The sequence below is a fragment of the Mytilus galloprovincialis genome, chromosome 6, assembly GCF_965363235.1.
Source record: "Mytilus galloprovincialis chromosome 6, xbMytGall1.hap1.1, whole genome shotgun sequence".
In the NCBI taxonomy this organism is placed as follows: domain Eukaryota; kingdom Metazoa; phylum Mollusca; class Bivalvia; order Mytilida; family Mytilidae; genus Mytilus; species Mytilus galloprovincialis.
The window spans coordinates 39,306,544-39,328,678 of record NC_134843.1 but is presented as its reverse complement, the minus strand read 5'-3'; the positions used below and the strand labels follow the sequence as shown (position 1 = coordinate 39,328,678).

At 30.5% G+C, this 22,135-nt stretch overlaps 1 protein-coding gene across 1 annotated transcript; it reads left to right on the top strand.

Moving 5' to 3' along the window:
• The first annotated feature begins 5,516 nt into the window (after positions 1-5,516).
• On the top strand, positions 5,517-21,646 carry LOC143078133 (uncharacterized). The gene is made up of 7 exons (XM_076253095.1): positions 5,517-5,788; positions 7,662-7,798; positions 10,025-10,259; positions 15,394-15,417; positions 16,359-16,457; positions 19,806-19,844; positions 20,794-21,646. The coding sequence occupies exons 1-6, from the start codon at positions 5,551-5,553 to the stop codon at positions 19,832-19,834; spliced, it is 762 nt and encodes a 253-aa protein (XP_076109210.1). The 5' UTR covers positions 5,517-5,550; the 3' UTR covers positions 19,835-19,844; positions 20,794-21,646.
• The last annotated feature ends 489 nt before the right edge of the window (positions 21,647-22,135 follow it).

Here is a 22,135-nt window from a genome sequence, read left to right as displayed (position 1 = left end):
GGTTTTACTAAGTCAATATGCAGAAGACTTATCTCTGATTCAAGATGAAAATGAGGAATCTCTTAAACACACTTTGCACATTTTTGATAGCTTTGTTGCTTGTGCTGGTTTGAGGGTAAATGTAGATAAAACTGAAACCATATGGGTTGGCTCAAGATTGGGCAGTATTGTAAAACTATTATCAAATTAGAAATTATCTTTGAATACATCAGGGAAATTTAAACTGTTGGGAAGTCGTATCAATCTGTTAAATGAGGATACAACTTTAAAAAAACTATACAGAAAAAAACGTCTTCTCAACTTATGGTCATACAGGATCTTGATATATATTGGCAAAATCATTGTTATACAAACTTTGGCTCTCCCAACTTTTTGTACAGGTTCTGGCAGTACTTCCCAATCCACCAGGTCAGGTTAATTATGATGGTATATAACACAGTGACAAAAAAATCACAATCGTGGGCTTCACACTCTATTGTATGGTATGATGCTTGTTTCTGTTGTCCTGCCATTGGGTGTCTACTTTACAGCCATACAGATATCGCTATGCTGTATTTGTATACTATTCAGATATTGCTTTAAAGCTCCACCCACTGCCGGACTGAGTATTGTATGAACCTGCGTGACCTCAGAATGTGTTTTGCAGTCATATTCCTAGGACGTATTGTTTGACCTTATGAGAATTAATGATGACTTTTTTATGTTCTGTTTGTTTTCAAACATTTCTTTAGAGCAATAAGAATTACACCAATTTTCTGATAACGTGCACACATGAACAGATGACAATTGTCGATTTCAAAACTTGAATGTGTATGATTGTGTAACGAAATCAATCATGTCAATTTCAGCATGCATATTTAGTGAATGTCAAGTCTGAAGCGAATAACAACTTGCACACTTCTGTTTCAAATTGGACAATGTTTTGTTATCTGTTTTTACTGTTGAAATTAGTTGTTATGTTATCTGTTTTTACTGTTGAAATTAGTTGTTATGTTATCTGTTTTTACTGTTGAAATTAGTTGTTATGTTATCTGTTTCAACTGTTGAAATTAGTTGTTATGTTATCTGTTTTTACTGTTGAAATTAGTTGTTATGTTATCTGTTTGAACTGTTGAAATTAGTTGTTATGTTATCTGTTTTTACTGTTGAAATTAGTTGTTATGTTATAATAGATAATTATTCACCTTGAGCGATGTATAATGGTTGACTATTCGAGATTCAATTTTTTGCGAACCCGTCTTCAGCTGAATATGTGACTTTAATATTACTAAGTGGACCTCAAGGGATTTCAAATCGAAAATAGATGCAAGCAATGTGAGTTTTGTGTCTTTCAAAACACAAACCATATACAGAAGTAATTGCAGGATAAAGACAATATGACTGTTTAGTGTCTTTAAATATCAGCTGTATATATACTTGACCCGAAACAGGAGTAATAACTTGTTAATGCTCGCATTTCACCTGTTTCCTAGCCTTGTACAAATACAGCTGATATTTGAAGACACTAAACGGTTTTTGTATATATCTGTGGTCGTCGTATCTAAAAGTTATCAAAGGTACCAGGATAATAATTTAGTACGCCAGACACGCGTTTCGTTTACATAAGACTCATCAGTGACGCTCATATCAAAATATTTATAACGCCAAACAAGTAAAAAGTTGAAGAGCATTGAGGATCCAAAATTCGCAAAAGTTGTGTTAAAGACGGCTAAGGTAATCTATGCCTGGGATAAGAAAATCCTTAGTGTCTCGAAAAATTCAAAGTTTTGTAAACAGGAAATTTAGAAAAATGACCACATTATTGATATTCATGTCAACACCGGAGTGTTGACTACTGGGCTGATGATACCCTCGGGGACGAAACGTCCACCAGCAGTGGCATCAGCCTAGTGAAGATAAGTTATTAAAGGTACCAGATTTATAACTTAGTACGCCAGACGCGAGTTTTGTCTACATAAAACTCATCAGTGACGCTCATATCAAAATATTTATAGAACAAGAAAGTAAAAAGTTGAAGAGCATTGAGGATCCAAAATTTCCGAAAGTTGTGCCAAATACGGCTACGGTAATCTATGCCTGAGATAAGAATTCCTTAGTGTTTCGAAAAATTCAAAGTTTTGTAAACAGGAAATTTAGAAAAACGACCACATTATTGATATTCATGTTAACACCGGAGTGTTGACTACTGGGCTGGTGATACCATCGGGGACGAAACGTCCATCAGCAGTGGCATCGACCCAGAGGTGTAAAAGTTAAACGCGCGTTTCGTCTACATAAGACTCATCAGTGACGCTCATATCAAAATATTTATAAAGCCAAACAAGTAAAAAGTTGAAGAGCATTGAGAATCAATAAATTCATAAAAGTTGTGTCAAATACAGCTAAGGTAATCTATGCCTGGGATAAGAAAATCCTTAGTGTTTCGAAAAATTTAAAGTTTTGTTAACAGAAAATTTAGAAAAATGACCATATTATTGAAATTCATTCCGGTGTTAATACGTGGCTGGTCATACCCTCGGGGACGAAACGTCCAATACAATTAAGGCACTTTGTACAAGTATTATGTTGTTGAGCCGATTAAATGGTTTTGTTTACAGCACAGACAGGATGAAACTCAAGCAGCAGTAATATTACATTGATCAATCAGTTAAAAGTAATGATTTATTGTTTTAAATGTTTTGAATATGCGTTTCTCTGAAACAAGCCATTTTGCACATTCAACTGTTAAGGCATTTGAATTTGAATCTGAATAGTTTCTTATTCATAATGAGATACATTTTAAGGTTTGATTTTTATCGGTATTAGGATATATAAACTTTAATTGTCTGCTGAATTTTTTACACAATTGTACTGAGGAAACTGTAAAATTGGGATGCGTTATCAGAAACAAATAGTTTGTTTTAAAAAACAAACATAACCTATAAAAATTCAGTCATGACGAAATTTTTGAAGATCAAGTCTTGCTGATCAATTTTGTTGTTTTGAAGTACTATTTACATTTGTCATATGTTTGTATTTATTTAACTTAAGATAATAGTTTTGTTTTGTCTGCTATGACTTTGAATGTCTGTTGAAAACAACTGCGTACCCGGGTGCTTTTTTTCAAATCTTTAATGTCTAAGATCACATCCTCGAACGGAAAATGAACGTCTATCTTAAGTCTTTAACCTGCATCGTAATGCAAATTATGGTCTTAACAGTGAATTTATATTTTGATACTAACAATCACGAACAGTGTTATTTTAAATTATTAATATAATTATAAAACTTGTTTTCCTGCTTATGTTTAGGTATAAATGTGTGAGTAATTCTTTAACTGCTTTATATATGAATACTGTTTTCAGACTGTTTAAACAATGCTGGGACGATTTACCATAATCCTTTGTATAGCACATGTTTTCCAAATCGTTTACGGTAAGTTACTGTTTACGTTGATGAGTAATTAAAAACATTTTACATGAATTTATCAACTTATTTCTCCTACCCTCGGTTATCGTGTAGCTTTGTAAAACTTCACATAAAAAAGTCTAAATATTAAGTATTAGTTATGGTCGATTGTGAATTTACCAAAGGTTTCATTGTATTTTTGTAGTGAGTAAATATGGAAATGCAAATATGTATATGTAGTATTATTCCCAATGAAACAAATATCCTCCAAAGTTCAATAAACTTGAATGTAAAGTTTTTAAAAACAAATCTAATGAAAACAAAATATTAGACAGCTCTTAAGCAAACAACCATAACTTGACAAATATAACGGAATACGATACAAACATGGGGGCACCTTGGACAGCATCCCCACAGCACGTGCAGCAATATAAGAATTAGGAATTGTGATGTTTTTATACGAATAAGAGCACGGTCCTTATATTTGATAACAATTTTGATAACACTGATTATGTAATCATCTTGTAAAATCAAGAATCAAGTTATATCAACTGTTAATATCCTTGTCCATGTTTTAAACAATTATATTAATGTTTTGGAATTTCTTTTACCAAAACTTACATGTTCTTGAACATTCCAAAAATCTGTTAGAGCACCAACATTAAAATCCCTCAACTGTTGAACATAGGTTTGAAAATAAATGAGACTTTGATTCATGAAAATGAAAATGAGTTGCATCTTAGATGCAAACGTCATTTTAAAGCGGTTTTGCTCATATTTCTAACCACAACAATTATCTACTACAAATCATATGATCTAATCCAATAAGCATTGTGATTGACAGTTTGATAGATTTAATATTCTTAACGAGTGGTTGTTTTTTTTCCATCATTATCTCTGTATCAGACCGATATCAGTTTCTGAGCAAAAGATTGATGAGCATGGGTTGTGTCAAAAAGTGTCTCGTCTTTTTATAGCTTATTGGAAAGTACTAAGACCTGAACGATAAATAACCATTGTCTCCTTTATAAATAGTGCTGAAGTTGTGTATTCATATAGTTACGTTTCAGTTTTCCCCTGATTTGTCTTTGTGTTATTATGTATAATTTGGTTTTGTGATATTATTCGGTATGTATGCATGCGGCTATCGTTTTTTTTTTGTTTTTGCTTTTGTCGTTTTTTTGTGCGGATGGGTCTAAAGGTTCGATTCGAATTCAGCAGGATTTAACTGTAGTCTTTGGTCCTGTCTTTATAATGCACTTTTGTATCGATACAGTGCATACAACCCATTCTGTACAAACATCCTGATGACGTCCTTGTCAAGATTGCTATCAACTACGGCGTCGTTTTCCAAATTATTCAAACTACTCAAATATATTTGTTGTTGTCTTTGTTAGATTTATTTGTGATGTGTTTGATTTTTTAGTAAGTTCTGATGTATGTTTCAAGATCTAAATTATTGTTCAATTAAACAGTTATTCTGGGTTTGGTTGCTTGTTCAATTTTGTTGATATTATGGAATTATGAATAAATGTCTTAAACGTTGAAGGTTCAGATAGCTATGAAACCAGGTTTAACACACGATCTTCCTCGGAAAATGCCTGTTTCCATTTGTTTGATTGATTTAACGAATGATAATGTCAGTTTTTTATAGACTTCTCCCTTTTTAATATATCTTACAGTTCGGAATTAGTTAAATATATCTTCTTTATATCCGGAGCTTATACATTTGTGTAGTATCAATATTACAAGGCAAAGGGAAAAACATTATTCACATCCTTGAAAATGATAACAAGAAAAAACATCGAAAAAAGGAAAGACAAACAACAGTCAACTACATTTTATATACGTATTTCAAATAATTTAGCAAATACAGCAAGGGACTGACACCGGTGATTCTGAAGGATAATCAAATCTTGTTCCTCATATCAAAGCGTCATTTTCTACTAAATATAACATTCTGGTATAAGTCACATTTGAGCGAGAAAAAAAAATTCCTAAGAGTAGTGGAATTTGGAACATGTCCGAGGTAATATAATTCATGATAATTGAAAATCATATCGTCAATATTTTTTCGCCTATCCTATTTTTTCAGGTCAGCAGCCAATTCTTCATATATTTCCCGAAACAGCAAAATTTGGTTCAAGCGTAAAGCTTGATTGCATGGTAGCTATTAATGCTGGGATAGCTTTTCTTCTTAATGATGAAACTAAAGCATCATGTGGACCTCCTTTAGGAGGTAAGCCTGGTGGGTGCAATCCTATGGGATTCGATGTAGTGCAGAATATATCAGAGTCCATAACATCTTGGAGTAAATCATCAGTTGATGTATCAGATGATGGACTTTGGACATGTGAAGTTGGGGGAAAGTCATCAGAAAATGAAACGTTATTGATTTATGGTGAGTTATACAAAGGGATATTGCCTTAACACTGTTACATGAGTTTCAAATAAGGAATATTATATTCTGCATTCTCATTGGCTTAAATCATAGCGAATCTTCCTTGATTGAACATTATATTTACTGCTGGAGAAATCATGAGAGGTTAATATGATATTTGGAACAGCTAACGTGTATACCTACATATAGTTATTTCAAGGCAACGTCACTTACATAGGTTTATGACATAATACTAACTAATGTAAAATAGAAGGCTTTGCCTAACAAAACTATGCATGAAAACTCTAATTCAATCTTAAGTTGTCATCATTTTCTAGGCAATCATCCGTTGTTTGATATCGGTTCTTGCTTAGCATCTTTTGATAAATGAATTTGGTATTTCGGGGATGCATTTAAATCATTATTATTAACATGATGAAGCCATACTTTAATATTTTATTTGTATTTCTTCATTTCAACTGTAAATATGGGTCTGTAAATTGCTTAAAAGTTGTATTTTTAGAATTGTATATGATGTTATCTAACGCATTGAAGAGTTGAACATTATGTCAACTCGGTTTATTAAGTATTTTAAAATTGTATCATAAGCTGCGATCTTTATGAAGACGGGAATAAAATTGAGAATGGAAATGGGGAACATGTCAAAGAGACAACAACCCGGTCATAGAACAGACAACAGCCGAAAGTCAAAAAATTGGTCTTCAGTACAGCGAGAAATTTCCGCACCAGGAGGAGTCCTTCAGCTGGCCCCTTAACAAATATGTATAATACTAGTTCAGTGATAATAGACGTTATCCTAAACTCCGAATTATACACAACTGAAATTAAGAATCATAAAAGATTAACAAAGGCCAGAGGTTACTGACTTGGGACATGCGCAAAATGCGGCGGGATTAAACATGTTTCTTTTTAGATCTCAACCCTCCCCCTATAATTTGTAATTGTTTCTTTGTTATTTTGACCATTATATAATATATAACCCAAAATCTAAACTCCTTGAAAAGGATATAATACATCATTCTATATAATCCAGCTTTCAAAGCTCACTACGCTTGATTTTGCCTCCAAACTATTTTGATTTGATTAGATTTAAGGTGGCTCGCGGGTCTAAATCAAAATTTTATTTTGATATAGGATTTCGCTATATTTTTCTACAAATGAACTTTATCTTTTACTTAATAGAAAAATAAAATAAAAAGATTGGGTCACAGTTTATTTACGCTAAAAATGTGCGTTCAACAGAAGCATACTTTTTGTAAAGTTATTTTTTTTCTGTTGAACTAATAGAAGAAAAAAAGGTAATATCGAAATAAAAAAAAGAACTAAATTACAGAAATCGATAAATTTTACAAAAGTTGAATTTCATTACAGCTTATTTGAAAATGATAATAAAAAATATGGATCACCGATGAGTTATATAAGATATTTTAATTGTAATGCCAAAAGATAGCATTTTTGTAAAGGGAAGATGATTTATAGCTTTTTCAATGATATATACATTTTAAACGTCAGCTGGGGCCAAAACACACTGATATTTTTTAACGATTTTCGTTCCATATGATAAAGTAACATCTATTTAAGGTAATAAATAAAATTTGTTAAGAAATATAACTGGGTTTTTTTCCGAAATTTTTATATCCTCTAGCCTCCTTAAATGAACAACATGCCAGTCTTATTTACTTAATTTAAGGACTCGCTTCCTGGTTAAAACGTCGTTCTTGTAATGCCTAACTGCAAAAACTGCTACGTGTTAAAGGACTTCAATTTAAAGGAAAAAATCCTTTCTTTAAATACAAATACAATTTAACGAAGATCGTTACGACGATAAGTTGTGAAATATAACCTTCAACTCAAATTTTGATTTTTTTTTCAGAATTCCCAAATGACACTTTAGCGGAGATAGGAATAACATCAAATATAGTTGTAAATGAGACGTCTTTATATCCAGTTGAAATTGATATAGCTTGTTTATTTTCAAAGACTTCACCAAGTATTAATCTACAGTTTGTGGTAAATTATCTTGTTTCTAACTTAAAAAAAAAACACGCCAAGAAGTGTAAGTCTATGTTAACCTTAATTTCTTACAAAATACAAAATGAGCCTTTCAATATTTAAATATTTGAAACAATAATCAAGTCTGCTATAAATATAAATATAAATGCATGTATCTTGTATGCTTAATATAAAAAAAGAAGATGTGGTATGATTGCCAATGAGACAACTATCCACAAATGACCAAAATGACACAGACATTAACAACTATAGGTCACCGTACGGCCTTAAACAATGAAGAAAAGCCCATACCGCATAGTCAGCTATAACAGGCCCCGATAAGACAATGTAAAACAATTCAAACGAGAAAACTAACGGCCTTATTTATGTAAAAAAAAAATGAACAAAAAACAAATATGTTACACATAAACAAACGACATCCAATGAATTTACAGGCTCCTGACTTGGGACAGGCACATACATAAATAATAGCGGGATCCCAACCCTCCCCCTAACCTGGGACAGTGGTATAACAGTACAACATAAGAACGAACTATAAAAATCAGTTGAAAAAGGCTTAACTCATCAGATGGACAAAAATACAAGTGGACGTGGCCGAGTACTTATACATCCCGATACACAAAGATTGCTTTATGAAATTGTTTTACATAATTCCGATATGAAAGCCAACAGTTTACATTTAAAAAGAAAGGTGATTTTGATTCACGTAGCTACCAATTTATTAAATGACAACCTTCTTTTTTTATTAGATAATCTTTCAACTCTTTTTTGTAAAAGAAATAATAAGACAAAACAAATGGCACTATAACCACAAAAAAAACCCCAACTAAAACCAACGAAAACACAACATTTTGTGCATAAACAACAGTTTATTATTTTTAAATATGATGCATCCTCCTAGGCTGTTTTGTATTCATTCGCAAATTTAATATTATATTCCAATTTTAATTGATACAATAAATCTAAATCTGTTAAAATTTGTTTAAAGCATTTCCTCATAATATTTCAAAAATGTTTGTAGTCTTCAAAACCACATAAACTTCGATTGTATAATATGTTTAAGGTTCATAAATTTAGTCTGTATTATATTCATGTATATTTCATTCGTAGATTTTGTTTCAGATACGTACTTTTCAGTAGAATAAAATTCGTTAAATATGCATCATTGTTGAAAGGTCACTAGTTATTGACTAAATTCGAAAAACAACTACAAAAATGATATGTTTATAATTTGTAAGTTTGAAAAAATTAGTATTAGCCGCTCAGAATGATATTAATAGTTAAAAAAGAAGATTTCTAAAAAATGTACATTGAAGTTCTCCCGCTCAAAGAAAAACAGCAGGTAACGAAACTTGACATTTTTATGTCATGTATATTGTCTTCGCCTGTCTTTTAAAACAAAAATGGTAGTTTAAGGGCAAGACATTGTCATTGACTTGTGTTTTGAGCTGTGTAATACAGTGTCTGCTTATGTAACTCTACAAATTGATTAACTTGGCATAGAAGGAATACCAGTCTGTGTATATCTTTTGTTTGATTATGAAGGCTGTTAAACATACTGGTATTAAATCAGAACCCTTCTTATAATTACATAATTATATTAGACTAGACAACACATGGCAAGAAATATTTCAAATTGTTAACGTGTTACTTAGTTTAGATGATTGTTGCTGAGCTAGTTGCTTTTGGGTATATTTACTAAGGATTGTTTGGCTACATATTTTTCAAATTGTCATATTTTGTCTGTTTGATGTTTAAGGTAAGGTTATTAGTAGAAATGCACACTTTATTCGGTTCGTTTAACCTTTACTCAATGTGTTAGTAAAAAGAGATCTTAGCGTATCGTAAGTCTAAATAAAATGTCTAAAAGACAATAACCACCTATCACCAGGATGATCTATGGCATCAGTGACATGTCAACATTGTCAAAAAATGTATTGTCATTAGGAAAATCGAACCTATACGAGTTATACCTTTCCATCCCTTGTGAATTCAAAGATTCAATAGAAGTCTATACTTAAACAATTGTCTTCACTGAAAGAGCGCATTATGATGTCAGTTATAAAATGGAAGATACAAATGAGTTCTTAAACTAGGTTAAATTTAGAAAATTTCAACGACAGTCCATACAAAATTTTCTGCGTTTTAGTAATGATTTCAGAAAGAATTTGCTGCCAATTTCCTTTTAAACTGTGAAGTATAAAGACAAGGTTTTTTTTCCAGGCCGAAGGAATTGTTCATTGGTCTGAACCGATGGCCTGTATGTCTTTGCCTAATGATTGTTTTCCATGCGAAGGGTGTTCGCCTTATGGTTGCAATCATACGATATCATTTAAGCAAGCCTTGTCATCAAATCAGAATAAGTACATACTGCAAATTGAAGTTGGGGTAACTGGAAACTCGAGTAAATTTACACAACGAGTATTCTCACCATATACAGTTAGATTTGAGAGTACAGGTAAGTTTAAATTTTACATGTATAGACTCCGTCGCATTTAACAATCATTGATATCAAAATGATATAATATATTTTCATTATTGATCAATAAATCAACGGATATCTTTTCCTAGTTTTTTAATGGGGTTAGTGTTACTTATTCTTTAATTTTCTATGTTGTGTGTACTATTGTTTGTATATAAGAAACAAATAATCCAATAAGAAAGTTGTTATTTCCTAAAATAATTAAAGAATGACTGTAATAATTTTTCTGTCTATACGAAATAACATATGAAATGTGGTGCACATTCTAAACTAACACGCTATGCGAGTTATACTGTGTACACCATATTTTGATGTTATTTCTTTATAGACAGAAAAAATAATACAGTCATTCCTTAATTTTTAGGAAATAACAACTTTATTATTGGATTAAATTTTTCTTATATACAAATTTAAATGATAATGTACATATGCAGATACTATATATTTATGTAATTATTTATGTTAATATTAAATCCAAAATTGATTTGAACACTATAATTGGCTATTAATAATGCATATTAAGTTATTAATATATATATGAGTATTTGGACCATACGCGTATGGTCATGACCATACGGGTATATACTCATATGGTCGGGATAATTAACAGGTTTACTTTTAATACTTAATTTTTCATATAACCTTTCTAGATGTCACGTCATTAGAAAGACACTACCAACCAAAGGTCATTTTATTAAAGATCGATTAAAAATTAATAATAACAAGATTAAAACTAAAAAAAAAAATAAGCAGATTCACTAAGTCTATTTCATCACTTGTGTAAACAATAGTAAACACATTTTATTTTTTATATTTTCATTACCGATATCATGGGTATGTACAGCTCTACTAATGCAAGAAAAGATAGAGAAAATAGGCAAGGTGGAGGCTGGATAGTTTACTTTGATAATAATATTAAATATGAAAGACTAACTTCATTAGAAAGTGAAAACATCAAAACTATGTGGTTTAAAATTTCCCAAAACATAATGAGTGTTTTTTATTATGCTTTGTGTACAGACCACCAAACAGTCCTGGTACGATAATATCGAAAATCAATTCATTAATGCCCTATAAACGATAATATTTTATTAATGGGTAATTTTAATATTGATTATATGAAGACACTTCCTATTAGATGGTCAAATCTTATTTCAACATATGGTCTTCATCAAATGGTTATTGACCCTACTCAAGTAACTGCAACTAGTGTCACATTAATTGACCATATTTACAGCACTAATCCCTCAAATATTATCGATGTCACAGTGCCATCTAATGCCCTAAGTGATCACCATCCCATTAGCTGTACCGTAAACAGATTTACTAAGCTTATCAAGGATAAATCTGGTTCGCATTTAGAGATTCAATACAGAAACTTCAAAACATTTAATGAAAAATTATTCTTAAATAATTTGTCTGAACAACCATTTAATGATATACATGAAATAAGTGACCCAAAATGAAGCAATTAATATGCGGTATTATCTTATTATTAATGTTTTAGATAAACATATTACCCAGAGTGGTATACAGATGAAATCTGTAAATCAACTCACCAGAGAGATTATTATCATAAAAAGAAAGATACGGATAACTATAAGAAATATCGGAACCTAAAAAATAAACTGATTCGTTCTTCAAACTCTAAGTATTTTATGGAAGCCATCAATAATGATAAAAACAGTAAAACTCTATGGAGACATTTAAAAGATCTTAACTCTACAACGGGTCATGCTATTGATATGATAACATACTAAGATAAGAATCTTACGGATAAAATTGCAATTGACATTGTAAACTGCTTAAATGATCACTTTAGTTCAGTGGGAGAAAAACTTATTCCACATCCCCATTCTAATTTTGAATCAGAGAAAATGAATAATTATGTGAAATCCAAAATTAATGATAGCACATTGTTTTCACTATACACTGTCACAAATGCTGATGTCTTTAAATATCTAAAAAATCTACATATTAATAAATCAACCAGGACCGATGGAGTTGGCACAAGAATATTAAAAGTATCAAAATCAATAATTGTAGATTATCTTACTCATATTATAAACCTTAGTTAATGTACAGGTATATTTCCTGATAGTTTAAAGTATGCAAAAGTATCTCCAATTTTCAAAGCCGGTAATAAGGATGATCCTAACGATTATCGTCCTATTTCGATTTTACCGACAATGACCGAGATTTTTGAGAGGACTGTGTTCAAACAATTGTATTCATTTTTAACTAAATACAAACTATTAGTACAACAACAATCTGGATTTCGAGAAAAAACATTCATGCCACACAGCACTTATCAAAATAATTGACACATGGTTAGAAGAATTTGACAAAGGCAGTTTTACTACTGTTTTATTTCTATTTAAAAAAAAGCATTTGACACTGTTAATCATAATTTCTTATTATCAAACCTAATTTATATAAATGTGATGACCACTCTGTTAAGTGGTTTTCATCCTATCTCTCAAATAGATTGCAAAAGGTTAAAATTGGAACAATTGAATCAGGATACAATAATGTAACATTTGGGGTCCCACACGGTTCCTTATTAGGACCTTTCTTAATCTATATATATGATCTCCCGTTTAAATTAGAACACAAAGAGAATGAATTATATGCAGATAACACAACTTTGCATATATCGTCCAAATCTATTTCAAACTTAAACTTTTGTTTAAATTAAGACTTTGAAAACGTAATTGCAAAGGTGTGCTAAAACAAAATGTTAATAAATAACAAGAAGTCCAAGTGTATGCTTAAATGATCTGAGAGAAAACTTGAGAATTGTAACGATGTCTTGTGTGTATTATCTCAAAATCAAACTGCATTAATTTTGACAATGTGGAAGTAGAAAAACTTCTTGGTATCCATATTGATAAAAATCTATCATGGTCGACTCACACAGCTAAAGTATGTGAAATATTTTCAAGCAGATTATACCTGCTTAAAAGATTAAAACGATACTTACCTCGCAAAGGTCTTATCCTTTTTTATAATAGTTATATATTACCAATAATTGACTATTGTTGCACCATATGGTGTTTTACTGCAAATTGCAGCATTGAGCGTTTTCTTAAACTACAAATTGTGAATAAGCCTTTTGATTATCCATCAATATCGATGTTTAAAGAACTTATGGATGACCATTTTTACTCGGATAAAATAGTTTCAAGCCATTTTAATGTTAAAATGTATGAATGGACTCGCGCCAGATTATCTTACAGGTAAATGTACTGCGTGCAGTGATCTATATAGATATTATCTTGGGTCAACAACATCTGGACATCGTCATATACCAAGGACAAAGTCTGAATACTTCAAAAAGACTTTTCAATATTCTGGTCTAATCATTTGGAATAATTTGCCAAATGATATAAAGGATTTAAAACATATAGAAAGCTTTAAGATGAAATGTGCTAATCTCTTTATCACTAAACAAAATGAGTAGACAAACGTTTTTAGGACATTCTTGCCATGCTAGTTCTACAGTCTGTGTTCATGCTTGTGTATATATAGATTAACAATTGTATGTTAAATGAGTTACTTTCGTTAAGTAAAGAATTTATTATTATTTATCATTATTATTATTATTATTATTATGTTATAACGAGTGAATGGCAAAATGTCGACTTGGGAAGATAACTTCCATAAATATTTTAATGATCTGTTACACAAGAAGTGAACTGTTTTACTATAAACTGACATTAAAGTCGACAGGATAAAGAGTCTAATAATTTGCTTACTTTTGAAACTTTATACAATAAGCATTAGCAGTGCGATATTCAGAATTTTGTCTTAAACGTGTTTTTGTTTAAAAAAAAAATGAGTGATGTCACCAGCAAGTTCACTAGTTTATTTTTCAAGTCATTCAAGTTGTTGATATGATGTTATTTAGTTGTGTTACAATATTGGAGATTTAAAGCTTTTTAAGAACACCGTAGACACATCAGAATGACCCAGGGCCCAAGAAAAGCTATGGTACCGTGTGGAAGTTATTGTCACCATATGCATACTTGAACGAATACAATAAGCGATGGAAACTAACTTTGGCCTTAATATTTAATGTCTAAGTAGCCTTTGCATTGTAAATAATAAATTTGCATGTAGTCATCATTGTTTTCTAATGCATATTATTTTAAAAAAAAATACCCATATGGTCCAAATACTCATATGGTCCGGCCTGTTAATAACCAAAGAGTATATACTAATATGGTCCGACCATACGCGTATGGTAGGACCATATGAGTATACGCATATGGTCATGACCATACGCGTATGTTCCAAATACTCATATGGTCCGGCACATATACAAAATAAAAATTATGACCAATATTTCGGCATATCCACGTGAATTATTAAGAGAAAGTTACCACCCCTTCTATGGATATTCGGCTGTACAAAACAAATTTAAGACAAACGTCTGATATATTTACCATTATACCAAAAATGTTACCTCAAAAATAATCATAAGTAGATTAAGTATACTTGACTTTCCAAGTTTAAAGTTGTTAATATCTCTAAGATTTATCTTGATAGTTCTAAGATTTTAGTTGAACATTCCTGGATTAAAGTTGATTATTCAAGGATAAAAGTAGCCAATGTGAAAAAAAAATAATCAATAAAAAAGGGTGCTAATACTTTTGTTATCAAAAAGAGAAAACAAATCTAAACTGATTATGTGTCTTTTTGTAGGAAATTTAAAATGTGAAAAAAAATTAAAATACATGATCAATACTCTTTGCTTAAAAAAAAAGAAGGAGGTCATGACTTGGATTAAGGTATTTCATACCGACCATTTACAAGATTCATGACCAATACGATCATACAATGTTGTTAATTAAGTTTAAAGTGATACAGTTTTCTCTAATTAAAATCATTGTTTCGGTCGTTCCTTTTATTAAAGATATTCAGATGAGCACTGTACATATTCCAATTGCATATGAGATTACACAGAATTAGTACAGGCACATACAAAACTTGCTATAAGCGTTTGCGTTACGATTCTTTCTATCTATTAAGTATTAAAACCAAACAAACTATAAAATATTCACTAGAATATAAAGATGATCTCATCTTTCCTTAAATATTTTTTAAGGAAGAAGCTCTGAAAGTTCGAAAAGTAAGTAATGATAATATCACTGATACTATATAGATATAGGAAGATGTTGTGTGAGTGCCAATGAGAAAACTCTCCATCTAAGTAACTATTTTAAAAAAATAAACCATTATAGGTCAATGTACGGCCTTCAACATGGAGCCTTGGCTCACATCGAAAAACAAGCTATAAAAGACCCCAAAATTACTGGTGTAAAACCATTCAAACGGGAAAACCAACGGTCTAATCTATATGTGAAAAAAAAAAAACGAGAAACGAGAAACACGTATAAATTACATAACAAACGACAACTACTGTACATCAGATTCCTGACTTAGGACAGATGCAAACATTTGTAGCGGGATTAAACGTGTTGATGGATCCAAACCTTCTCCCTTTTCCCTGAAACAATAGCATAACATAACAACATAGAAAAACACACGATAAAATATCAATTGGCAATATGCCTTTTTATATCATGACAAAGACAAAGACACGTAGCTAATGTTTGCAACCTTTTATATGTAAATAAAGATATGTTTTAGATAGATCCACTTCAATTTTACGGTTTAAATAATCAGTTATTGTCTCAAATGATATTAAATTCTATCTTATTTACAATGCTTGTCTTTTATTTGATACCATGGTCATTAGTAACCATATTTTATAGATAGTATTTTTCCCGATCCGTTGCAGCTTTTATCTGATTCAAAAATAATTAATTATGAAATTTGAATCGTTATGTGTTTTAAAAAGTAATATGCACATCTAAGTACAAAAGTGTCCGGGACCTATTTTTACATGTCTTTAATTGCCTAGCACCTGTATTTAAGACAACATTTTTACTAAAAGAAACACAGTAACAAAAAGTGAAATACATTCTTTATTCATTCACGAAGATAGGATATTTACCCATCATAATGATGATGTTTCAATCAATTAATCAAAGCAAATTTAAATTATAGATATATCAGCTGGTGAGATAGCAGGCATAGCCGTAGGAGTAGTAGCAATTGTTGGAATAATAGGTGTAGTGACATCCTTTGTTATTAAGCATATGCAAGGTATGCGATTTATAGTTATCTATATATAATCTTCATGTTATCTGTTTATGATTTTAGAAATTTAGAAAAATAACAAAATACGGTTAAACCTTCTGGTTATAATAAATCACAAAAACCAAAATCGAAGGAAAATGGAAATATGAAAATATTAAAATGGTACCCGTCGTGCTTCTTATTTATATGATGAAATATCATTATCAGTCACAATTAGTGATGTCACAATCGAGGAGACAGAGACTGAGACAGCCGGCATTATGGCTACATTTTTACAACCAGTGGTACATGTATGAGATAATATGTGATGTTAACATGGTTAACCAAATATTAAAGATAAAAGAGCATATTTTTATCTGGAAATATATTTTCTTATGAGACAATATCTGAATTTTGGTAAAAGAAAACTAAAAAAAAAAAAGTCTTTCGAACTGATATTTTAATAGCTCAAATCGCAGAACACACATTAAGGATCTAGGAACTGTTGTCTGCAATTCAAACAATTGTTACATAAGGTAATAATTCCAATTTTGAAAATGGTACAAACAAATTCCAGTTCTTTCCTGCTACCAAAGTCAATCAATTTTAAAAAGTTTCTAATGGGAATAAGGAATAAGTTAAAGGTACTATTTTTGATTTACTAGTATGTCCTACAATAGTTTATTAAATGTCAATTATTTATTTTAGCGTTTTCAATACAATAGGTGAAGAAATATACTAAAATATAGTCCATTATGTCGGTAACATGAAAGAATCATGAGTAACAGGACAGTGTTGGTAACAGGAAGGAATTTTTTTTTTTCAAAATAAGTGCTTTATTTTATAGTTTAAGTAAAATACATCATTTCAAATTGGTCACAATTGGAAGATTATAGCAAACAAAGCAATTTATCTTTTGAAACTGTATTTGCAAGATGGAAAATCTGCCTAGGTAATGAAAAGTTCATAAATAAATTCCTTTCTGTTACCATCTACCATACTAGAATTGCACAATGTTCTCTGCTCTAAAGTAAAAACATGTCTTTTCATTCAATATACTATATATTATGAGATTTCTTTTAATAAGATGTTCAGAACTTATATTAAATGAATTGGTTGGCATATAGTAAATTAACTTTGTGATTCATAAGTGAAAGTCGTCTTTACATCCTTCATGTTACTGATTATGGCTATGCTGTTACTTTTTATCAGGTAACATGACAGAACGTAACAGAAAGGAATTACGCAGTGCTTTTTGTCCTTTTATTCGAATTGTGTGGAAGTTTACTTTAAGATACTGTAAAAACACATGTACTGTTATAGTGTTGACAACGAAATATTCTCCGAAGGTACACAAAAAGGCTGTAACACGAGAGAACAACAACATTATTCTTCTCTAAATGCTGATCTTTGGGGAGTTCGGATTGTTCAAACTGACTGCCAATCGCCTATACATGTGGAGTCATACATTCAGGAATTGATTCTCTTCTCATTGTATTACAAGAAGTAAAATCTTGGTTTTCTAAACATTTCAACCGTTGAAAATATTTAATCGTACCACGCAATTTATAAAAATGTTATATCTTTTCAATATAAGAATGTTTACATGATTTTGATGTGAAAGTAAAACAATAGTTAACCAAAAAAAAGAAGATCCAATCAATATTTTGGTATGTTTTTTTTTAAAATAAAGTCATAGAAACCAACCACATTGAATAAAAAGTTGTGTTGCATTGGCCTAGAAATAAAAGTTTTACAACCCGTCAATAAATTAACTAATGTATATGATATGATGACAAATAACTTAATGTAAAATCAAGCTAAAAGTTATTCCGTTTTCGTAAATGATTCATATTGTTTTTCACTCGTTAATTCGGGAAAGATTATAATATTTAATTTAAAGAATAAACGAAGTTTTCAATCAAGAAATGCCAACTTACTTGTTGTAGGTACATTGTATATTAGGACAAAACAATTAAATGTATCAGTTCGGAAATATCTCTCACAGTATATATAATATTGATGTCTTCCTTGCAAAGACTAAACTTTTGGCTGCAAAGAATGGTTGAAAAAGTCTCACGATGTGTGTTCCTAACTAAAACGTTACTACAAACATTGTAGCATTTTACTGGAATGTTGAGCAAAATTTCAGTAACCACATTTTATGGTATCTCTTGCCAGTAGTTTTTGTAATTTTGTTGACTGCATAATAAACATATGTTTTTCATCTTCAAATTAGTTTAAGATTTGCTAAAAAAAAAGAAACATCAATTTATTGTTTAAAAATGTACTCTTTAACGAAATATTCTTTTTCTTTTCGATATTTGTTTAAAAGAGGACCAAAAGCAATATTAATTTCTTATTTGTCTATTTCGAAGTTGTACATATACACGTTAGCTGAAACAATTCTTCCTACGTGTATGTATATGTCATTTTTGTATTTGGATATCGTGGAAACTAGAATCATTAGCTAGAAAGTCACATAATAGTAAAAATGTGAACTCATTAGCTCAATACATGACCAAACAGGTGACATTAAATATTGCCTTTAAACATAACAGAAGGCCTTCACCCTTTTAGTCTTTTTCAAAGCGGTTAATACTTGATGAAATACAAGTACGAAAGTTGAAAATCAAAATAAGTTAAATTCGCAATGTTAGAATGGTCTTTATTCCAGGTTTCTCGTTCAATGATACGTAAACCAAAAAGTAAAGGCGAACGTTGCAAACATGGACAATGTCGATACAGACGAATTTGAATTCGTGTAAGGGAATAACTCGGACCGATGTTATAAACACAAATAATACAATTGGATATTCAAGTTTAGAGTTTATTTAATAGCGCAATAATCTTACTCCAAGAAGATTTAATTACGAGGCTACAGAAAAATCGTCTAGTATTGGCATGGGCAAAGTTGAATTTTTTATCGATCTTATGTCAAATTCCTTTCTCGGGTTTATTTGCTTGTTCAGAACAATCCTTTTTGTAAAAGCATTGCAAGCTAAGTTTCCATACAAAAAAAAGATATCAAAATATTTTCATCGAAAAATTGTGTTACCAATTAAGGAATATGGCCGTTGTTTTTCGCTTGTTACGTTTGTTGATAGCATTTCATTTTGTCAGTTTTTCTGAACTTCCCCTCATTGAATTTGCCTTGGTGTTCTGTTTTTTTTTTTGTTAAACTGTTTTTATACCATTCCAGTTTAAATGAAGAAAAAAATGATAACAATTCCATAGAAACATTCAGCTAGAGTTTATGATAGCAAACAAACACAAGTTTTATTTTTGATTGTTGCCAAAAGAATTGTTTATTCTAGGTAATTGATATCGAGCCAGAAAAGTATTTCATGATCCTCTGCCATTCTTATTTTGTAGGTAAAGGAAAAAAAGACGTTAAAAGTTAGACTGATACTGGTTAGTATATATTTTAAACAAATATATGACTACAATGAAATGTATTCGTATACGCGCTTGTGTTCATAGTTAGTTTTTGTTTACAGGAAAATCAGTAATATTTATACAAATCTACATAAGCTGTACAAACAAACCGAAATGTGACACACTGATCATGACTTGTCGCAATCAATGTTGTTGTGACCAAGAAATTGCAGTAAAAATATCAATATTGTAAGAGATTTGTCCAGCGTAAACAAATACGTTACGTCCTAACGTGTGCCTGCATCGTGAAATGCAATTTTACAAAATACTGCAATTAATCAGAAAATATCCTTATTTGGGTCGCAGTTAATATTGTCAATTAATCTGAAGCTTGCTGTGATTGATCAGGCAATCTAACTAGTCAGTAGTAAGTCGTTAGTTGTATTTTTAGCGCGAAATTGAACATATAGATATTAATATATACTATTCATAATCAGATTATGACTATTGAACAGCGGTTCACTACTGTTACCTCTATTTGATAAACTATACTGAACATACTTGAACGCTTTCACCTTATTACCACATTGGATACTCGAAACTAGTTGTAAAACGGTCGCTAAATGGGTAAGAGAAACATATGGTTCTATAGTTTACACTTCAGCAATTGCTTGAGGAGCCATAATTGAATGGTCAGTTTCCTTCATAAAATAATTAAAATCTATGCTTTCAGTGCCTTCAATGCCAGTAGAATGTTTCCGCAATTTATAAGCATAGGAAAAAACAGTTACGATTGATGGTGACATTGTCAAGAGATGATGTGGCCTTATTTAATAAAATAAGCAACATATGTTGTTGCATAAACATATGCAAATTAAAGAATAGTACATATCATCCCATATTTTATCATGTTATGTTATTGTATGAAAGGAACTAATCATGTGTGTTAAACTGATTATAATTTGTTACATTTTCTTTTTCTCAGAAAATATATCATAGGAAATGAAGAGACGAAACAAGTGCATACTTTGACGATCGTTATATTTAAAGATTTTGCGAATGATCACAAAATATGCTATGTAGTCATATGATAATCAGTACTGGAATACGATTAAAACATAACGAATCACAAACATATTATTTAATAGATTTTGTTTAATTCACTCTAATTAAGATAGCATTAAAAGTCTAAATTGTGTGTCAGATTTATATTTTAGATATTGAAATAATAGGAAAAACGTGATTAAAATAAACAAAGTAAATTATATAAGTCTATATATACATTGTATGATGCTCTTAAAGATTTGAGTTGATGTTAGATATTTTGTTAAAAAAAATTAAAAAAGGAAGAATATTAATATATTTTATTTCTTTGTATGTTAGTGGAAATGCTAAAGCAGTCTTTGTATACACCAATTATTTTTGCAAATATAATTTATGTTAGAATAATGCAGACTACAATAGTATACTATATTGTCGTTTGCAATGTATTGTGCATAATTGAAATATCATATTATTATTGTCATGTACATTTGTGTTTTCAGGGAAACGGATGCGTGTTTTTATATCTAAAGTATTGCTTTTAACAATAAGCAAGACATAACACGATACACACAGTTCTCGTGTGACTTTTCATTTACAGATTTCCGTTATTTGATTATGTTTAAAAAACTTAATCAGGACATATATTTATTGATTAGTTTTGCATATCATGTTATCCCTAGTCTTATTATTACACTCGTATACGTGATGGGGTTTGGGGATTGTTAATGGTCATACAGTTATCTTTTTAGTTTCATCCATTTGTCCATATAAAACAATAAAATATGTTTAAAATACATCTTTTCATTTTGTCTTTAGAAGCAGTTTTCTACTAAGCAATCTTTCCAAAACTCCTATTTTTTATCTGAAATGCTGGCCTTCAAACTCAAACTTATTTCTTACCATATATAGATTTCTTGTTTTCGAAACCTTTGCATAATACATCACCGTTTGAAGGGAAAATGTGTGAAAGGGAATACTCTACAGTCTTGCCATTATTGGTAACAAACACAATCTCTGTAAAACAGGTATAGTACTGATCAGTTATTTTGTTGCCGTATATTATGTAAAAACATTCAATCTCATAAGTCAAAACAGACACAAAAAACATGACAAAACTATGACTAAACAACAAATAACAGCATACAGATAAGAACAAGGATGAGAAAAGTCTTATCAACACGAACACTGCAAAACACGGGAGTGATCGTAGGTACCCCTGAATAGAAGTACGATTTTACTCCCCTAGCTCACCCATCGTGTTACTCTTATAAGCTTATAATGTA

Excerpts from the sequence above, each read along its gene's own strand:
- LOC143078133 (XM_076253095.1), top strand. The coding sequence starts at position 5,551 with ATGGTAGCTATTAATGCTGGGATAGCTTTTCTTCTTAATGATGAAACT. Across the intron at positions 7,799-10,024 it reads GTATTAATCTACAGTTTGTG|GCCGAAGGAATTGTTCATTG; the intron begins GTAAATTATCTT and ends TTTTTTTTCCAG. Across the intron at positions 10,260-15,393 it reads AGTTAGATTTGAGAGTACAG|GAAGAAGCTCTGAAAGTTCG; the intron begins GTAAGTTTAAAT and ends ATATTTTTTAAG.